General features: G+C 36.4%; 1 protein-coding gene across 1 annotated transcript in view; it reads right to left on the reverse strand.

Moving 5' to 3' along the window:
• LOC107664247 (neurogenic locus Notch protein-like) overlaps positions 1-19,394 on the reverse strand; it is a gene marked incomplete at its 3' end in the record, with an annotated part of 181,907 nt that overhangs the window by 148,189 nt on the left and 14,324 nt on the right. Inside the window, exons 4-12 of the mRNA XM_016454770.1 lie at positions 16,951-17,153; positions 15,427-15,542; positions 13,534-13,648; positions 11,760-11,919; positions 8,740-8,844; positions 6,843-6,982; positions 4,678-4,841; positions 1,486-1,739; positions 1,000-1,104 (exon numbers count right to left, since the gene is read on the reverse strand). Of these exons, the coding sequence (XP_016310256.1) occupies positions 1,000-1,104; positions 1,486-1,739; positions 4,678-4,841; positions 6,843-6,982; positions 8,740-8,844; positions 11,760-11,919; positions 13,534-13,648; positions 15,427-15,542; positions 16,951-17,153 (1,362 nt within the window). The remainder of the gene's footprint in view (positions 1-999; positions 1,105-1,485; positions 1,740-4,677; positions 4,842-6,842; positions 6,983-8,739; positions 8,845-11,759; positions 11,920-13,533; positions 13,649-15,426; positions 15,543-16,950; positions 17,154-19,394) is intronic.

The following is a 19,394-nucleotide window of genomic DNA, read 5'->3' on the forward strand; positions in this document are numbered from 1 at the left end:
ACTATAATATAATATAATATAATATAATATAATATAATATAATATAATATAATATAATATAATGCATTTATATATATGGCAGTCACAGCCGTGGTAATTTAGGCCTAAGGTGGGAAAATACAATTTGATTTTCAAATCAATGCTGAGATTTTCAGGCACTGTTTCCTGAGAATAGGACTTCGAAAATAACTTCCCATCACTTATTATTTTGAGATTCAATCTTGAACGTTAAATTCCGAAATCTAAATTAATTTTAAGGTTTTAACCTGATCAAGGCCTCCAACACCACACCATCTCCCGTAAGTATCGTGCCCTCTAATGAGACCTGTCCTGACAAGATGGAGGTCTGTTTTCTGTCACCATCATGTTTAAGATAATTAAAGAGAGGAGAAAAAAGACCCATAACAGGATATCACCACCTCCATGCTTAGTAAAGTAGTAATACAGTAGTAGGAATGCTGTTATTTGGATGGTGAGCTGTATTGGATTTCCGCCAGACATATAGTTTGGTGATGAGGCCAGATAATTCAATATACCCACTGTATATATATAAAACATATAAAAAAAGCTGCATTTTTGCAGCCATTACTCCAGTCTTCAGTGTCACATCCTTCAGAAATGATCCTAATATGCCAATTAAAGGGAGGCCGTTTTAATAAACACTAGAAAATTTACACTGATGGATTCTCTTCCCCTTGGGCTGGAAGATTATCTAGAAAACAGGGAGCATGAGTCACACAGGACATGTTTCTTGGGACCCAATAAAGGTTCACATCTACAGATGCATGTGAGCTGTGGAGATAAGGGCTTCACTAAAGTCTAAATGGTTCCTGGGGAATAATTTCCTATATGGACCTGTGGCTCCTTCCCAAGAACAATTACATTTTTCAACATAATGTTTACTATACATCAAGTTCTTTAAATCATACATGGTGTAGCACAACTGCTTTCAGCTCAGGATGCATCTGTTGTTTTGGAACAGTGCTGGACTTTACTTACCAAGTGGACAGATACAAATGTAGTCATTGACCAGATCAATGCAGGTGCCCCCATTAAGGCAGGGTCTGGACCAGCACTCATTCATATTCTTGGAGCATGTTCGACCTGCATGATGGACATTAACACAGGCAAAATAGATAAGAGAATGCCTGTATCATATCATGTTAGACCTCTGTGATAATTTTTTGAAGTCAATATAAATAACCATTTGCAACATGTTTGTTTCCTGTAATGTAACATATTTCCAAGTAAAACAAGGTATTATATATTAGAAAGAAGCCTGGATAAATGAAAGTTTGCTTATAACCTTCATATAAATATAAAAAAATTAATTATAAAGATTTTAATTTAAATATTTTCAAATAATGGATCACAATTAGACTAATTAGACACATTTCCTTTTTAATCATGAAAGTCAATGCCCATCAAAAGCCCAGAGATGGTTTCCCGCCTCAGTAGTACCACTGAGTAAAACATTTCGCTTACCCTTAAATCCTGGAGCACACAGGCATTGGTAACCTGCCACCAAATCAATGCAAGTGGTAACGTTGGTGCATGGTGCACTTTTGCATTCATCTGTCTCAAGCTCACAGAACGTTCCCTCATATCCCAGCATGCAGTGACAGGTGTAGTTGTGCTGTTGGTCCAGACAGAAGGCGTGTTCTGAACACTGATGCCCAGAGCAGAAGTCAATGTCAAGTTCGCAGTGGACTCCAGTATATCCGTGACCGCAAAGGCAACTTGGAATGCATAAAACAGTATCTCTTAATGGAATCGCAAACAAAATTTGCTGCTAAAGAAACATTTCTCATTTCTATCAATGTTGAAAACAGTTGTGCTGCTTAATATTTGTGTGAAAACCTTGATATATTTCTTTGATTAAAGTATATTCAAAAAACCAAACACATTCTAGACTGATGTTAAAGGGTCAGTTGGGTGTACATTGATGGGTGTAATTGATGGTAGTGTCTCAGACTGTTATTCCCTAAAAGGTAAAAAAAAATGTCCCACTTTTTTTCCCTGGCAAAATAAACCACACAAAATATGATTAAAACTCACATTAAGTGTTTTTAAAAATCGCTACATTCACCATGTACCTTTAAGATGAACATTCTTGGTATTTAACTACAACATAGGAGAGAACACATGTTTCAGTAACTTGTAGATTGCAAAATAATTCAGTATATACCGGTAGTCTACAAGCAACTCACCTATCAAGCCAGTATTCTGAAACACCCACATTTTAAGCCACACTGGATGACAAAGCCCATTAAAATATAATTACATGCACAGCTACATACACATACAGGTCTGCTGAAGGATTATAAGAACAAGTATTTGTATTTATTGGTCTTCTGAACCGTGAGGGTAATGAGAACTTGTTCACTCTCAGCGGCGAGCTGGAATGCCAAGAGAATATAGATGTGAAATAATTAAACGAAAGACCTGACTTTGCAGTTCACAGAGGATGCCAGTAATAAAATGTCACACTGCTCAGAGGAGAGACACACAAAAATTATATGAACATGAATATTGCCATATATAAAGCTATAAACTTATACAATTAAATCACAAATAGCCTTAACAGAAAGAAGAAAACTGAAAACATCTGGCTAGCAGGCAGTTATTCAATGCTTTACATGTATTACATTCAAGAACAAGACAATAATAATGTCAGCTATTCACAAATGTATGGGGAAACGCTGAGAGTAATGGTTCGGAAAATCATGCAAACGATGCTTTGGTATGATCACACACTATCATGAACAGGATCCTCATTTGTCCTTTTAGAAAATGTCAGTTTGAATATAATCTGCCATTATGTGCATCTGAAGTTGTTCTTGGTATTGTGAGTAACCCTTACCATCAAATAACGTCATCAAATCACTATACTCTCATGACTCACTATACTCCCTTGTCTAGAAATCATTTGTATCCGCAGCATGGTGGCAGCTTATATCCTTTTATTTTCCTGAGGGCTATGATTCAAACACTTGCCGAGGGATTATTGAGACTGCACTTATTTTCCGTCATTTCCTGATATGCACTAGGCATACTTGTCAGCTTTATAGGAGGATGCAGAGACTAAAACCAGCTCCATTCTTGCCAGGAAGCCCACTCAGTTCACCCAACCTGTTGCACATCAACGGCCCAGTAGACAGGAATGAGATGAAAAATGTGCATGATTGAGAGAATGGCACATTTTATAATCTGCGTTTATGTTAAGGTTCTTACTAAATTGTGCTGTGCTGCACTGTTTTGTGAGTCATTGTTCTTTCTTATGGCATTCCTAAAAAATTTACAGTGAATTGTGTTATATTAAGTTCTGCTGTATTCTCAGGAATCAGTGCGATTTGTGTCCAATGACCTACTGCTAATATGAAAAAAGCCCCCGCCCCGCAAAGGCAACTTGGAATGCATAAAACAGTATCTCTTAATGGAATCGCAAACAAAACAGCCAGACATGGTATGAAAATAAATGGCTGAGTCATGGGGGAGGACTATGTAATTTGCTTTGCTTTCTATCACAGGAACATGCTATTTGTTTTAACAGCTATGGGTGGTTTAATTCTAGAATGAGACAGTAAACTGCAACTGAACCTGAACAGAATATCAATTTAAATTTTATACTGAGAGAAGCATCCTGTTTAAAATGGACAAATTCACCCCAATCACTCTTTTTTTGGGAAAAACCCCCCCACAATAGTACAACAACATGCTATCATTAAGGGGATAATTAAAATGTTCTTATCCCCCACCCCCCATGTCATTCCAAATCCCTATGCTTCTATTGTATCTATGAAACACAAAATATGTTTTTTTTTCTTTTTTCTTTTTTTAAATGATCTTTACACTGATTTTTTTTTTCCATACATAGTGACCACAGGCTGTCAAACTCAAAAAAGGCACTATAAAAGAACGATAAAAGTTGTCGGCACAACTTGATTTTAAAAGTATACCAGTTTTGTGCAAAATAATAAAAAAAAATTAAAACATAATTATAGAGATTATTACCTCCGCTGCGGATTGCAAATTTATGGCCTAGGGCAGAACTTTGCTGCAATGACATTTGGTTACAAGACACTGGAAAAATCAATGTTAGATTCTATTGACATTTAACCAGCAGCAGGTGCCATATTTATTTGAGAGTAGCAGCAGAGGTGAGGGTTATCACCAAATAATGACTACATTTTGCCCTGTTCATAACACAAAGTTATCAGAAGCCTTGAAACATAGAGCATGAGTCATATGGACTACTTTTAGGATGTCCGTTTGTGTCCTTTTTAGAGCTTGACAGACCATGGTCACTACAAACTGTTGGTGTATGGAAAAAAAAAAAATCTGTTCAGGTTTTGTTCAGCAGAGAAACAATGCATACGAAATGGAACGACATGAGGGTAAATAATTACCGACATGAGTAAATAATTACAGAATTTTTTTTTATTTGTGCATTTATTTTATTTGCATTTGAGTTCATGCTAATCTTTATAATGACATTTTAAATGCATTTCACTTGATTACAATTATCTTTGTATGAAAATAAAAAAAAACTGAATCACATTTGAATACACTTAATTTCTAAGCAAAGCATTTGCTGTACTCTAAATAAACCTTGCGTTAAGTAAAAAAACAAAAAACAAAAACAAAAACAAAAACAAAACTTTTTTTCAGACTCACCTGTACCCACCAACCTCATCCACGCAGGTGGCTCTGTTCTGACACCTGTGCTGGACACACTCATTTATGTTGACCAAGCAGGTCGGCCCAGTCCATCCAGCTGCACAAACACAACTGTAACTGGTGATGTTGTTAAGGACACAATGTCCTCCATTGGCACATGGCTGTCAAAATGAAAATCAACCATTATTCCTGAACAATCCTTCATTTAAATATGTGTGTAAAGGTAATTCTGGTCTTTTGTAAACAGAAAAACTTGTTCCCGGTGTTAAATAAAACATGCTGGTTAATGAAGGAAAGGTAATGCATTTTAATTGCCATTTACATTAGTGGTGAAGGTGATTATCAACACAAGTAAAGCAAATCCAAATGATCAAACATGTTCAAAAGGGACATGCAATTTGCCATTGGTGATATTGTTCAGTGACAAAGCATGCAAACAGTTTCACATCTTCAAAAGAATATAGCTTGCTAAGAACATAACATTTTTAACCTGCTCTTTTCAAGTGGAACATGGAAGAGGGTGGTGTATGCATTTTGAATGAGTTCATGCATTGAAAAATATGCCTTATATGAATATGCCTTGTCGTTAGGCCTGTCGCAATAATCAATATATCGATTTATCGTGCAATATATGTACATGACCTCAATCATTTTTTGTGACGCAATATATCGCCCATTATATTTACTTAAAAATTAATGTTACTATGTTTTGTACATTTCACTTGCGCCTGTGTCTTTTGCAGCTTCTCGTACATAACGTGGTGTAGTCATGAGGTGCTAGTTGGAAAAATCTGTAGATGGAAAAATCTCCATACAAGTTCTTTGTGCATTTTTCTTTTTTTCTACTTGTTACTTTGCACTTTTTGTTAGAAAATTTGTATTTACTATTTATTCAGGTTTTTTAAGGTATCTAATATTTTGATACTTAATTTCCATGATCTAAATATTCTTAAAAATTTGTTGTCATTTGGAAGTGTGCAGGCCTTCTTGCATTATTATGCCGTTAAATTATGATTATATATTCAGAGGCATAAAATGGTGTTTAAAATGACAATAATATCGCTTATCGCAATTATTTCTGGGGCAATATATCGCACAACAAAAACTTGTCATCGTGACAGGCCTACTTGTCGTTACTCAAAAGAACTGTTTATACTGACTCAAATGGATTTTTCTGTCTTGTCACTGGTCTAATGTAAATTAATTTAGTTGACTGGAAGTAAAACTACGTTTTTGTCTATGTTTTTTTTAATCAAATGTAAATTCATGTCCCAGTCGCATTTTCTTGGTTAATTAAACATTTCTTACACTATCAGAAAGAAAAAGAAAAAAATTCTATTTTATATTTTTACATTAACAATGTAATCAATATTCTATTTATTAAAGCCAAGTATGAATCCCATCAAGTTAGTGTTTTTTTTTTTTTTTCTCTGATCATCAGTCATCAAAGCTCGGTAAATATTGGTCACAGACATGGAGATTTACTTTACATTTCACCAAGATAATTACTCACTAAGAATTCCCACAGAGCATTGTTTTCATGCCATTTTAAGTCTTATTTTGATGTAACAAAGTGGTTATATCTAAGTGTGTGAGTTGTTTACCTACTTTTTTATATTAGTCTTCCCATTAGTGTCATTATGTTGTTCATTCAGACTGATTCGTGAACACGCCCAAGCACAAGAGGGCGTGTTCGCATGAATCGCATGAGTTCACATGATTTATCGCATGAATCAGTCGCAGCCAATCATAACTAGTCATATCCAATCATATTGCGATGGAGGCACTGCCTCCTCTAACATGACTTTCCCCCATTCATTCTCAATTACCCCCCACCAAACTCACTGCACACTTTAGGGAGTCTGTTAAAACTCAATGGGCTCAGGGGAGGCGAGAGAGACGCAGACTCCCGCTGTAACTTTACCTGCTGGTGTTGCTGTTGTACAGTGTTTCTTTAGAAATATGAGGGATTTATACACTTTTTAATGTTATATTTTGTAATATTGGCATTGTTTTATTTTTGTACTACAAATTTTTTTCTCATCCAATATTTTGAGGAGACACGGAGAAACCGGAGAAACCCCCCCTGTTCTAAACATTAGTGTTATTGTAACTAGTGTATTGTATAGGGGGCTAGAGGGGGCTGAACCCTTCTGACCTACCTGTAGATAGGGAGGGCATTGAGTGTGACATATATGGAGCTGGTCACCTGGCAAATCCACACAGAATGTTCCAGGGGGACAGGTAACATTCGGAAGCACACAGGCGTTTATGTCAACCTCACAGTCAACCCCAGTGTATCCTGGAAAGGGAGGTGAGAAACACAAACCAATCTGAAGAAACACTTGGACTTCACCATCCCTGCTTCCTTGATTGGGAACTAAAAGAACTTTGTGCAAAAGCAAAATGTAAAAGATTAAACAAGATTAAAACGCCTTCGCTCTTGTTAATGCCTTTGAGAACGCACCGCATATATACCTCATGTCATTGTGCCTCAATCAATAAGGTCAATCAATGAACATGAAGCAAGCTGGAAATCAAATTTCTTTCTTTTTTTCCCTCTTTGTTTCTAGGAAAAAAAGAAAGTAAAAGAAAACGGCAATCAATTTTTGAAAGCCTATTCAAAGCCCAAAATCCAGTCAGCCCAAGTGAAAAGAACACAATTGTAAAGGTCAGAAAGAGGCCAGGCTAGATTGTACAAGGGCTTTTGGAGAGAGATACATTTTTTTTGGCTTGCTTGCATTTGGTTTACATAATGAATACCAATCATTTAAAAATGCATTCACAGAGGTTTAAGCAGGAAGATCACAATTATGAAAATTAAGGATGGGTCAGGAAGGATGGTCGACTACAGTCGATTAGAGAGGTCAACTAGTGAATTTATGTCTTTTTTACTTTATTTTTTGGCTTTAATACTTTTAACAGGCTTTCAGAAAAGGTTTTAAAATTACTACATTTATAACTCCATAGCTTTCAAAAAACTAAGACTTTATTTATTGGTCTATTTACACATTCAGTTAAAAACAACTCAACTTTGAAAAACATTGAGACCCCTACGTTCTGTTCCACTCTGCTGTGTTTCATCCAGCAGTTTTTATTATCTAAATATTTTATAATTTTGCAATCATTGTTTACAACAAGACCAACCTAAGTAATAATTCAATTAAATAATAAAAAACAAACAAGCTGGAATACCTCATGTTCCAATTCAAAGGGAAAATTTTGATTTATAATGTCATTAAACCCAAAAATGATAATTCTGTCATTTTCTCTCCCTCATGCTGTTACAAACCTGAATGACTTTTTTTTCTTCTGTGGAACATAAAAGATTTTTTGAGAAATGCCTCAAACTGTTTGCTTACCAACCCTCTTCAAAATACCCACAGAAAAAAGTCTTACAGTTTCATGTGATAAATAACGACAATAATGACATCATTTTTGGATTGAACTATCCCCTTTAAGCATTTTATATTTGACTCTAACTTTAACTTAATTTTACATTGAGTCAATAATCTTTGCTAAAGTTTGTCCACCATTTCACAATAGCCTAGTCGAGCTTTTTTACTTTTTAAAAAGAAAACATCTTCAATCTTTTTATGAGGAGTTATTCAGATGATTCTCTCTTTTGCATCTCATTCTCTGAGCGGCGAGCACGCGTGGGCAGGTTTAGGGAGGGGGCGTTTGGGACTCTGGGTCGTCTACTCATCGAGCGGAAGGGAGCAGCTGGCAGAAAAGCATGCTTGTAACCCCGCCAGTGCCAATCTCTAGGGTGAGCCATCAGGTTGCATCAGTGAATGCAAATCATGCCTCAGAAAGAGTGAGCAGAACCAACAATTACGTGAGGAAACCATATCAATGCAGTGGCCTCAAAAGGGAAGAGCATTTCATAACACAATATTGACACAATTCTGCAGTACTAATGAGCTCTGGCAGTGTGAGAATGGGAGTGATTTGCTCAGCTGTCAGTCAGAGCCACTGGTGCTGGCACAGTGGGGATTTGTGGCACAGTCAAAAAAAAAAAAAAAAAAAAACATTCTCAGGAGTAAGAGAGACTCATACCTGAAGGACAGGCACAATTGTAGTATCCAACAAAGTCAGTGCATGTTCCCTGGTGCTGACAGGGACTGGAATCGCACTCATTTACTTCAGCCTCACAGTAACGTCCTGCAGGAAGACAGGGGTGTGAATGGAGTGTTAGTTAAGCTTTTACACTCCGTCTCCCCTGAAGATATTGACTTCACTTTTGACATTTGGGATTTAGAAGCAAATTTGGAAACCCCCCACCCCCATGGCTCACTGTTTGGTGCACGCCAGAGAGAAGATAGGCCAAATCGTGTTTTACATTCTGAAAGTATTTAGTAACAGTTCAGACTGCCATTTACTGAGTCACAGTTCAGACAGTTAATGCAGACAGACAGTATGCAAAATGATGCAACATATGGAACTTTGAGAGATGCCAGAGAGGGACAGTATATAAGTGTGACTCAACTTTTGTGTGGAATAAAAGCAATGAAAAAGAAGTGAGGAGGCACAGAAAAAGGATGTCAGACTAAAGAAATAGTTAACCCTAAAAATGTTTTTAAATTGTTTCAACTCACCCTCATGTCATGCATTTTGAACCTGCATGAATTTCTGTCTAGTTATTTTTAACTAAAATTACAACTATTAAAAAATGTTTTTTTTTTAACTGAAATAAAGCTAAATTGTTATTAAAAATAAATATGAAAATAAGATGAATGTGAAAATGAATGTAATTAAGATTACTAAAACTGAAATAAAAATAAAATTATGCCAATCAATAAAGCAAATTTTTACATTCCAAATTGTCCTGTTTGTTTCACAGGAAAAAAATAATATGCTTATATAATTTGTTTATGATTTATTTATTTTTCTTGAAGATTACAAATTGCAGCACATTACGAATTAAGCTGCATCTTTAGGTTGACCTCAGGCAACTTCATAAATAGAGCATATGGCACTGAATCTCAGATTTTTGTGGGTGTTATGGCAGTTCATATTTAGAGCAGTTAGTATCCAGCAGCAACCCAAGAACTGTTCTGAAGGTCATTTTCCCAACTCACTGGCAGATCTCTATTAATGTTGTTCATCCACGCACAGTTACATAAGTAACGTAACATGGAATCAAATCAGTCAAATATTTGCATTGAAAAAGCAAGGCAAGCTGTAGAAAGTCTTATCCAGTGCAAAATCTGCTTCACCAATACTTTTAACGCTTTTCTCTGCTGTGGGAGAAGTCACATTATCTTCCCTCAACATGTCGTCTGACTTTTTCGAGGAAGATCATAATGAAAGCACTTGACATTTCACAATGGCCTTCTGGCAATACCGTGGTGAGAAATGGGACAGGGACGGTCGTTCTTAAGTCTCTGGGGTCATTAATCGATGGGGATATCGTTAGCATCATCGAGATATCTAAATAAAACATTGAGGTTTGAGCTGTGACATGTTTTCTCCTAATAGTATTCTAATCCATTATACAGCTCACAGAAAGGCAGAAATTGTCAGGTGCCTCTTGTTGCTGACACTTGGGATGTGGAAAGATAGATTTCTTCATCTGCTTAGATGGGAAATAGAGCCATCAAGGAATCTGAGAGGTGATAACAAGGACACAGAAGCACTGGCGATTATCCCGTTGAAAATACGAGATCTACTATGTAGTACTGAAAGAAATCTCTCAGGGAAGGCATTTTTCAAATAATACGGCTTCATAACATGTTACGGTTTATAGGTGTCATGAAATGTAGATGATCTATAATTCATGTAAAGTGCCTATAAAACACTACGTCACATTTTCCTATGCAAGAGCATTGAACACGCAACGCATGCCACTGAGATCAACACGTCATGGCTGATGAAATCCAGTAAATCATTTGTCTTGTTTGTTTATTTATTTCTGGGTTGTTTAGGCAAATAGTTCATTCTGTGCTCATGCGCTGGTGGCCAAGCTAATGAAAGATCTTGCTTTCCCAGTTAGATTTACGGATTAAGTGTTCTCTAACCTCTATTTGCCCTTCATTTAGCAGGCATGATGAAACAAATTATAGAATAATCCAGTTAGGAGGGCAATGTGCAAAGATGAGTTACGGTAAAGAGATGCCTCGGGGCAGTGGGACTTGTCTCGGTGGAACACACACTCTGAGTCACATTACAGCAGATGATATATATGTTGGGCATGAAACTGTTATTCAGGCTAGGGCAAAATTCAGAACTGGCTCCTATTCAAATTCATGAGTTGGAATTGGAACTGGCCATGCCCCACAGAATGTTGAATGACAAGAAGAGTAATTTACTGAACTGTGATTCCAAGATTGGGACTAACACAAATTTTGTAACAAAACATAATTACACTATTAATTTGGACTAAATATGCCTATTTTCTTCTGATAGGTAGAAAGTTTTCCTCTCTACAGATTGCAATGTTCAATATTGTCAGAAAAAACAACACAGATCTAAATAGATTTTAATTTTGTCAACCAATACCACTAAATGTTCACATTGTTTACAAAAAAATAAATATTGATATGAACATATAAATGCACTGGTTATACATCAGTGCTTGGCTCTATTTTGAAGAGGTTTGGGTAAAGTAGAGGATTCTGGGAAATTAACCTAAAATATATATATATAAAAAATATATATATTTTTAGAAGTTTCTTTTCATTCAAAATCTAATTTTGTATCCAGGTTGCTACCTTATTTCAAATCCAATCTTTTTATTGGGATTCAAATGGACTTTAAATTCAGTCCTGAAGTCTGAGTGGCATGTAACTTTCTCAAAAATGTCACAAGAATAACACATATGGTGGATGACAGATATATTTTATATTCAATATTCAGAATTCTATGGATATAGCTGATATATAAGAAAACAATTTTTGTTCTATGCAATCTCCGACACTGCACGAAAACGTGACAATAATTCTCTTCTCCAACCCTACTGTAGAAAAAAACAAAACAATCTGAGTGTGGCTTTAAAAAGCTTCTGCTGCCAAACTCTGTGCAAACTCAAACATTAATCAGGATAACACTGGAGTTTGTTGATATAGTTTTCTTTTAACCTGTGTATCCAGGGAGACAGGTGCACATATAGTGCGGGGGTGCAGTTGGCTGACTCATACTGATGCAAGTAGCTCCGTTCAAGCATCTGTTTGGATAGGCTAAGCATGCGTTATCCAAGTACTGACAAAACTCCCCCGTCCATCCTTGTGCACAGAGACACTGTGGGGGGAAAAGATGTTTTAGTAATTAACCTGAATTATTAGATATTCAATCTATCAGCAAAACACTAAATGCATATACAGTACAATAATGTATTAAATAAAGAACATATAGAATCCCCTGCTATTATTCTTATAGTTTGGTTAAACTTGCATTCAAGCTTTGATGAAAAGGTAATTCCATTTTCCAATCCCCTATGTTGCTGTCTACAAATTAATTTGTACTAAATATCCTGAAATCAGAATTCCTAGCTAATTAAGCCCTTGGCAATTCTAAGAATCATTACTCAGAAGGCAATTATATAGCATATTAGAGTTTAAGAAGTATAAGGAGGGGGAAAAGGACATTTAAGAAGAAAAATGTTGCTGATGACCTACAGATTCTTCACCAATTTACTAATGAAGAAATGTGGCCTGTTTCCTGGACTATGTCAAAGTTTTAATTAAGGATGACAGTGATTAGTAATTAAACAACCAGATGTCTCCAAACAGCACACTAACCAAATCTGCTCTTATAATAACCAATGTTTACATACATCACAGAAACTTCTGCAGAGAAAGAGTGCTTTAAAATTCCAATGCACAACAGTATCTGTGCAGTTTTTCCCAGGTTATTTTAAGTAAAGTCATATATATCAGCCATAAAGTCTTCAAGAACACATTTTGAGCTTCCCAGAATGTTATCAGCTCACTGTAACATAAAATAGAAAACTTTTACTTCATCTTTCAAAGTTAATGCTGACATACTCAAAAACTATTTTTTCCCTTCATTTTTGAGAATGTAGATATTTTTTCAGGCCTCATTTTATGCTTTTTATACCTGTAAAATAAACATTTATTCTGATTAATGAAGGATCAGTCATAGGTCATTCATTGCTTCAAAAGTATTTTTCCATTATCAAAACAGCATTTATGTTCATACATGCAAACACTTTGCATGACTGTGTCAGATCCCCTTGTATGAACATCCAATTTTTATAGTTTAACAAATTGCACTTCAAGTAAATCAATTTATGTGAAGCACATATTCTAGAGCACTTCATAACAAAAACAGATGCGACTGCATCAATCGACAGTGTATAACTGAGACACATCACTCAAACAGCAGATCTGTTGATGGGAGTGACAGAAAGATGATATTGAAATAGAAGAGGATGGCTGAAACCTTGAGACACAAGCATAAATCAAGGATGCTATAATGTGACTGAAAGACTGAGAACTGTTATAAATTAATAGACGTGCGCTAGCCACTGAAATGGGAAGAGATTTTTGTTGGGATGTTTATTTGCATTCATTGTCATTTTGGGTAGGAAATAAAAGGAACACAATCTGACTAAAGTATAGTCAGATTGTGTTCCTTTGATTTCCTGCCCAAAATGACAATGCAAATATTGCATATGTATATGTAATATACTGTATATATAGAAAGCATTTCTCCTCCAACTTTTAACATTTCCTGCATTTACAAAGCATATACATTACCTCTTCTAATCTTCTACGGTTTCTGATTTAGCTTCTCTATAATGGAGCAATATAAGAAATGTATGCTATCTGAAATTAATTTTTAATGTATTTTATTGTACAAATTAACCATTCCAAAAATTAGGTTACTTACATTATATCCTCCAACTAGGCTGAGACACAATCCCTCATTCAGGCAGTTAATATTGAGCAGCTTGCAGAAGTCAATTATTTCTTCACAGTTCTTTCCGGAAAAACCTTGTCGGCATCTACAAGAAAATGACATTAACCGTAGCCACATATAAAAATAGACTTCTAAGAGTAAAAATGACCCAGAGTAACAATCAGTGATGATGGGATGAAATGCAGGCACTTTCCTGCTGTTTTTAGATGTTACAGGTCTCTCATAATGACCATTATGCTCCTTGGTGACATTTGTGGAGTATTAAAAGATCCTTTAAGCAAACACATGACAAGAATGCCTGTTAAATGTTCAACCTCTGGCACACATGCTGCAGGAAGTAATTCAAAAGCTGTCACAGACTGAATATTAAACCTTACCAATGGAAATTTAATGAACATTTCACTGTCTATAGACTGTATTCCTATTTCTGGCCAGTAAAATCATAAACCAAGGAAAAATACACAGTCACAGCATACATGATATTCAGCGGTTAAAAATGTAATCACAAAGCAATTTATCAAATTCATGTTAAATAAATATCTTTGATTAACAAACTATGAAAAGGTGCTATACTGTAAACGATTCTTCCAAAACTCTGCCTTCAAAGACGTGTCATCAAACCCAAAGGCACAAAATGATTCAGAAGGAGAATCAGAATGAGTGCTGACTGGTTAGTTTTCTAGTTTGCAGGCCTCTAGACATGTGAGGTCACACAAAACAATGTAAAAATCAATGTGAAATCCTGTTCACTGCCTATTTACTTCTGTAAAGAAACCAACATTACATGACCAACAAGAAAGTGTGTCCCAGAGTACATAGGGCAAGGAGCTTAAAGTGGAGCTTAAATTAGTAAAATATAAACAAGAAACCATGAACAGGGACTAACTAACCAACCAACCAATCAAACAAGTTTACAGAGGACAAGACCAGGGGGGTATTCCAAAAAGCAGGTTATGTGACATACCCGGGTATGTTTGAGGATAAACGAGTGGATAACCTCAGTTTTCGGTTCCAAAATCAGAGGTTACTTTCAGGGTATGTAAGTAACCATAGTAACTTGCTCTCTGACGATAACCTGCTCCGGAGCAGGTTATGTTCCGGTTAGTTCATTTTAGCGCACGTGTGATCTACTGATGAGCCTTCAGTGGGTGTGACAGATAGGTATTTTAGTCGTTAGAAGCAACCAGAAACAGCACCTGTATATAAAAGAATATAGTTCAGCAAATTGGTATTTGAATACCACTAAAGTAGGGTCTATATTTTTATCAGTTTTATTTTGATAAACACAAAATACTGTAAAAAATACAGCATTAAGAGTACAAGATAAAAATATTCTACTGTTATAAAAACACTGATTTGTGAGCATTTGGGAAGCTGAGGGTGTCAGAATAAACATGAAACGCACTCTATCGTTGTCATCACTGAGCCTGGCCAATCGTGAAATAGCCATGCCATCATCAGAGCTTGCACAGCCGCTCTAGTGAAGCACTGTAATGTGGAAGTGGCACTGTCTGACATCAGACAACATTTTTAATCAACATGCACTGGTACAAGTCGTATGTAGATTGGTCTGTGCAGAATCGTATAAAGCCAAACACACACAAGACAAATAGGTTAACAAGACTAAACAACATACACTTCGGATCAATGAAGGGAACAAACCATAAACACAGATAAGAGCAAGATATCAAACTTCAAAATAAGAGCACAACATGGACATGAAAACAGACCACCAGAACTCTGACACTGAACTAACATGCACTAAAGATTCATTAACAATAAAATGAAATGATAATAATGATAGAAATTATAATAAAAAGGCCTTGATCAGTAATGCCAACCCTGCTGACCTGAGCTTCTTACCTGCAATGATACTGGCCATTCTGAACTACACAGATGCCACCGTTGAGACAGAGCAAAGTGCCACACACCTCTGCCTGCTCCGAGCATTCCGGGCCTACGCAGATACATGTGGAATTCTGCACAGAAGAAAAAGACCACCCCAAGGATGGTTATTTGCGTGTCAAGTGGAGAAACATGCTGAAATCTAACCACATACTGGTGAGATTGAACACCGTTATATCTGCATCATTTAACATTTTTCCACCAAAATAGTACTGGGGTTTGGCCAGAGTTGGAGCTTGTCCAAAGGGATCTGCAAACTCCCATTTCCACTAATTTGAAAGCCAAACACAGTAACTGCTATGTAATTCAGCCGTAAACAAACATAATGCATCAAAGTCTTTTTTTATTTATGTAGGAGTTTTACTCCTAGTTTTGAGAACAAATGTAAACATTCCAAGTAATTTTTTAGTTTCACAAGTTGGCCTTGATGTAATGGTCAGACATAAAATAAAAGTGAATAAAAAATTCAGATGTTCTAGTTGTAAATGAAACCATATTGGACACTAGCTCTGGCAACAGCACAAACACTCTGTCGTTAACCTTGGACATCTGCCTACAGGACAAACCAAATTAGGGACTAAAAACATACATTTTTTTATTTTATTTTTTTTGAGCTGATCATGTTAAAACAGGGAAATAACCAGCACTGAGGCATCCAGAGCTGAAAAAGCAGTACAATAGACAAGTCATTAGCCAGTTCTGCTCTCCAACTTGCACTAACCGATCCTGACATTAATAATATTTCTGACTCAGTCGTTCAAAGAGGAGTAATAGAAGCAGAGAACAATCCCAGATGAAAGTAAGATAGAGACTCCCACTGATATAAGCATCGATGCAGTTCTAGAGTGGCATGAAGGATTATTTCATTTTCATACAGATGAGTTGTCTTAGGATGATGTCTCAGACAAACCAAATCAATGTCAAACAAATCAATTTAATGTGTCTGAGTGTGTGTATGTGTTAGAGAGATTAAAGTCTATCTTTACGGTCCATACTCTCAAATGACTAAAGCATCTCATGAGAATCTGCTGCGGACAGGCCTATGTGCTGAATTTCACTACCGAGTAAATGAAGGTCACTTAAGACAATTAGTCTGCCACTGGCCCACTTTCTTCTAAATTCATCTCTTCATAACAGTAATGGCTCATGAGCAGCAGACTGTAACTGTAACAATCTGGGGAAACATTTCTAAGGGAACATGGCAGAAATGTCCCATAATTCCATTTTTTGTTCTATAATGAATATGTAACAGCTTGCTCAAGTCCAATAATAAAAAAAGTTACATATGCCATGCCCATTCTGCTATCAAAACAATTATTAATAGTTATTCTAACCTTCAATGTGACACAGGCTGATCCGCTTCAGGAGTGTCACAAACATTTGCATGTGGCATTTCAAATTAATCACATTCTCTCAGGCAAAAAAACAACAACAAAAAAAACAGCATTATGAGCAATGTAGAAAAAAAGGAAAAGGCCTCACAAGTTTTTCTGTGGCACACGCTTCGTCCAGTTGACATCCGTTAGACTTGCAGTAGCTGTCAGCCTCAGTGGTGGTCTCACAGTTGAGGCCTGTGAAACCCCCTGGGCATGTGCAAACATATCCATTAGCAGTCTCCTCACAGCGACCGTCATTCCAGCACGGGTTTGAATCGCAGAGGAGCCTCTTTCGTTCACAGTAAGTACCTGCAATGAAGGAATTTATTGAGAATGAATGAATGAATATGAAATGATCATAATTAAAATGAATGAAAACACATGCTTCTGTCAAAGCATTTTTGATTTAGATACCAGGTCCGATTCGCTAACTTTGCGCATACAAGCATTTGTGCATAAAATCATGCTGATTTAAAATCACAGTTCATCAGTAAGTCTGTATTTTTGTCTTAATTCTATATTAAGAGATAAGACAGAAAAACAAGTGCAATAAAATGAATGAGTTTTACCAGTTCTTCCTGTTATTTTAATTTTTACAACAGTTCTATGCAACAACACAAAATAATCTATCGAGTTCCAGGGCAATTTATTAAGATGTAACATTGTTACTTTGTTGCATAGCAACAACTCACTTGTGGGAAAACATTGTGTAGATGCTAACAAATTATACCCAAAATTTAGTTTCTTTTTTACGTTTGTCTTTACTTATGCTAGGTTTGTGCCAAAGATCAAATCACAGCCGTAATGGGATTTTCAATAGCACATTCCCTCTCTGGATCTCTCGCTTAGCTGAATATATGTAATTATTTATTTTATTAAAGTATGTTTTCTGCTTACCGTTTCTTAATGTGTTTCTAATAGGGCTTTTAAGAAAATTAAAGGAAAAAAAAAATGCAATTATAGAAAGAATCATGTTTAAATTTTATTCAAAACATTACTAATCTGATTTAACACAGATGCTCTTTAGCTTCCAAATCATCTTTATAATAACTATTAGCTTCTGAATGCTTAGTGAAAACAAATGTTCAAACTTTACGACTGCAATGACAGTGGACAATTGCTCCAGCATATCACTAGTACTAAGAGTCTCAGCGTGGAGTCCCATGGCTCTCACTTGGTTTGATGAAAAATGAGAATATAAAGCTCTTATCACCCTCCCGCTTTTCTCAATGATTCACTAATGTGGAGGTTCAAGGGTCCATATTAAGTCCCCATCTTGCCTGAACCGAACAACCCGATCAAACAGGAAGGTTTTGGACCGAGAACATCTAGACTGCTGGTTCCTCTAGGTAACTGCGGATTGGAACAGTCTGATTTCCGCTCCTCGCAGGTTAAATTTAGACTTGACTATGCAGCACTGTAGGTTCAAGGTGAACATGATTTGATTTTATTCCCTAGTGGTGCTCTGTTTGCTTTTACTTTTTTTTCCCTTCCATGTTCCTCAGCAGGAGCTAACTCATTTATCTTCCTTGTTACTGTGTTTTCCTTTCCTTTTGTCTTTCATTTTTTTAAAGCATATTCTAGTGTGTTAAGCTCACAGAACGATACAAAGGTCATCAGTCCCAGAGGTGCCCAACTGCTTTTGAGGACACACCATTGGGCGTCAGTCTAAGTGTACATCTCTCTGCGGTGTTTCTCTGGGATCCACAGAGGGAAATTGAAAATGAAAAGCTCTTGACATTATACAACTCAAAGCTCAACATATTATTTTATTCTTCCACAAGAACTATCTTTGATTGGCTACCCTTCCTCGTAGGAGGTCTTTGCATTAGTAAATGCATCATATGGGTACATGATTCAATGTTTGATAAAGGCTAATGACTTCATAAGGTTGATGAAAATCATAAAAAAAAGTAGTCATATGAAACAGATCTTGACACCCTGCTGTGCACTACCTTGAGATATCACCCATCCAAATCAAAAGCCAACCTGCTATTAAACCACCCAGAAACAAGACAATTACAGCATTTTAATTTCCTCAAAAACCACGAGGCAGGTGAACAGTAAAATTAATAGTGTATCCAATAGGGCATATCCTATTAATTCCATAACATGTGGATACAAACACCCCTGGCCGTCTGAATAAGGTACACTTGAGAGTGGAATCAAAAGAAAATCTAATTTGAAGTGTCCCACGTGTGGGGCTCATTATTATATGTGTAGGCTCTGGTCCGTAAGGGCAGTCGGTACCGGGCCAACCGTTAACTTCACTGTGATTAATGGGGTGACAGCTTGGGCAAAGTCAGAGAGCTGCTGGCCCCACAGGGGGCCAAACAGAGCAGAACTGGAGACCAGTTGCTTTTACTTCCTTACAAGGTGCTCCAAGAATATGCAGTGAGAGACTGTGTTGATGTACTGACGTCACAGTGCAACAGTTCTGTCTAATTGAGCTGAATATTAGTCAAATATGGCTGCGGTAAAGGCAAATCAGATGCAAATAATTCATTCTCAAAACCCTACCAGCATTTTAAGATTTTTTGAATACCTCAG

This window comes from Sinocyclocheilus anshuiensis, unplaced genomic scaffold, assembly GCF_001515605.1.
Source record: "Sinocyclocheilus anshuiensis isolate Anshui unplaced genomic scaffold, SAMN03320099.WGS_v1.1 scaffold425, whole genome shotgun sequence".
NCBI lineage: Eukaryota > Metazoa > Chordata > Actinopteri > Cypriniformes > Cyprinidae > Sinocyclocheilus > Sinocyclocheilus anshuiensis.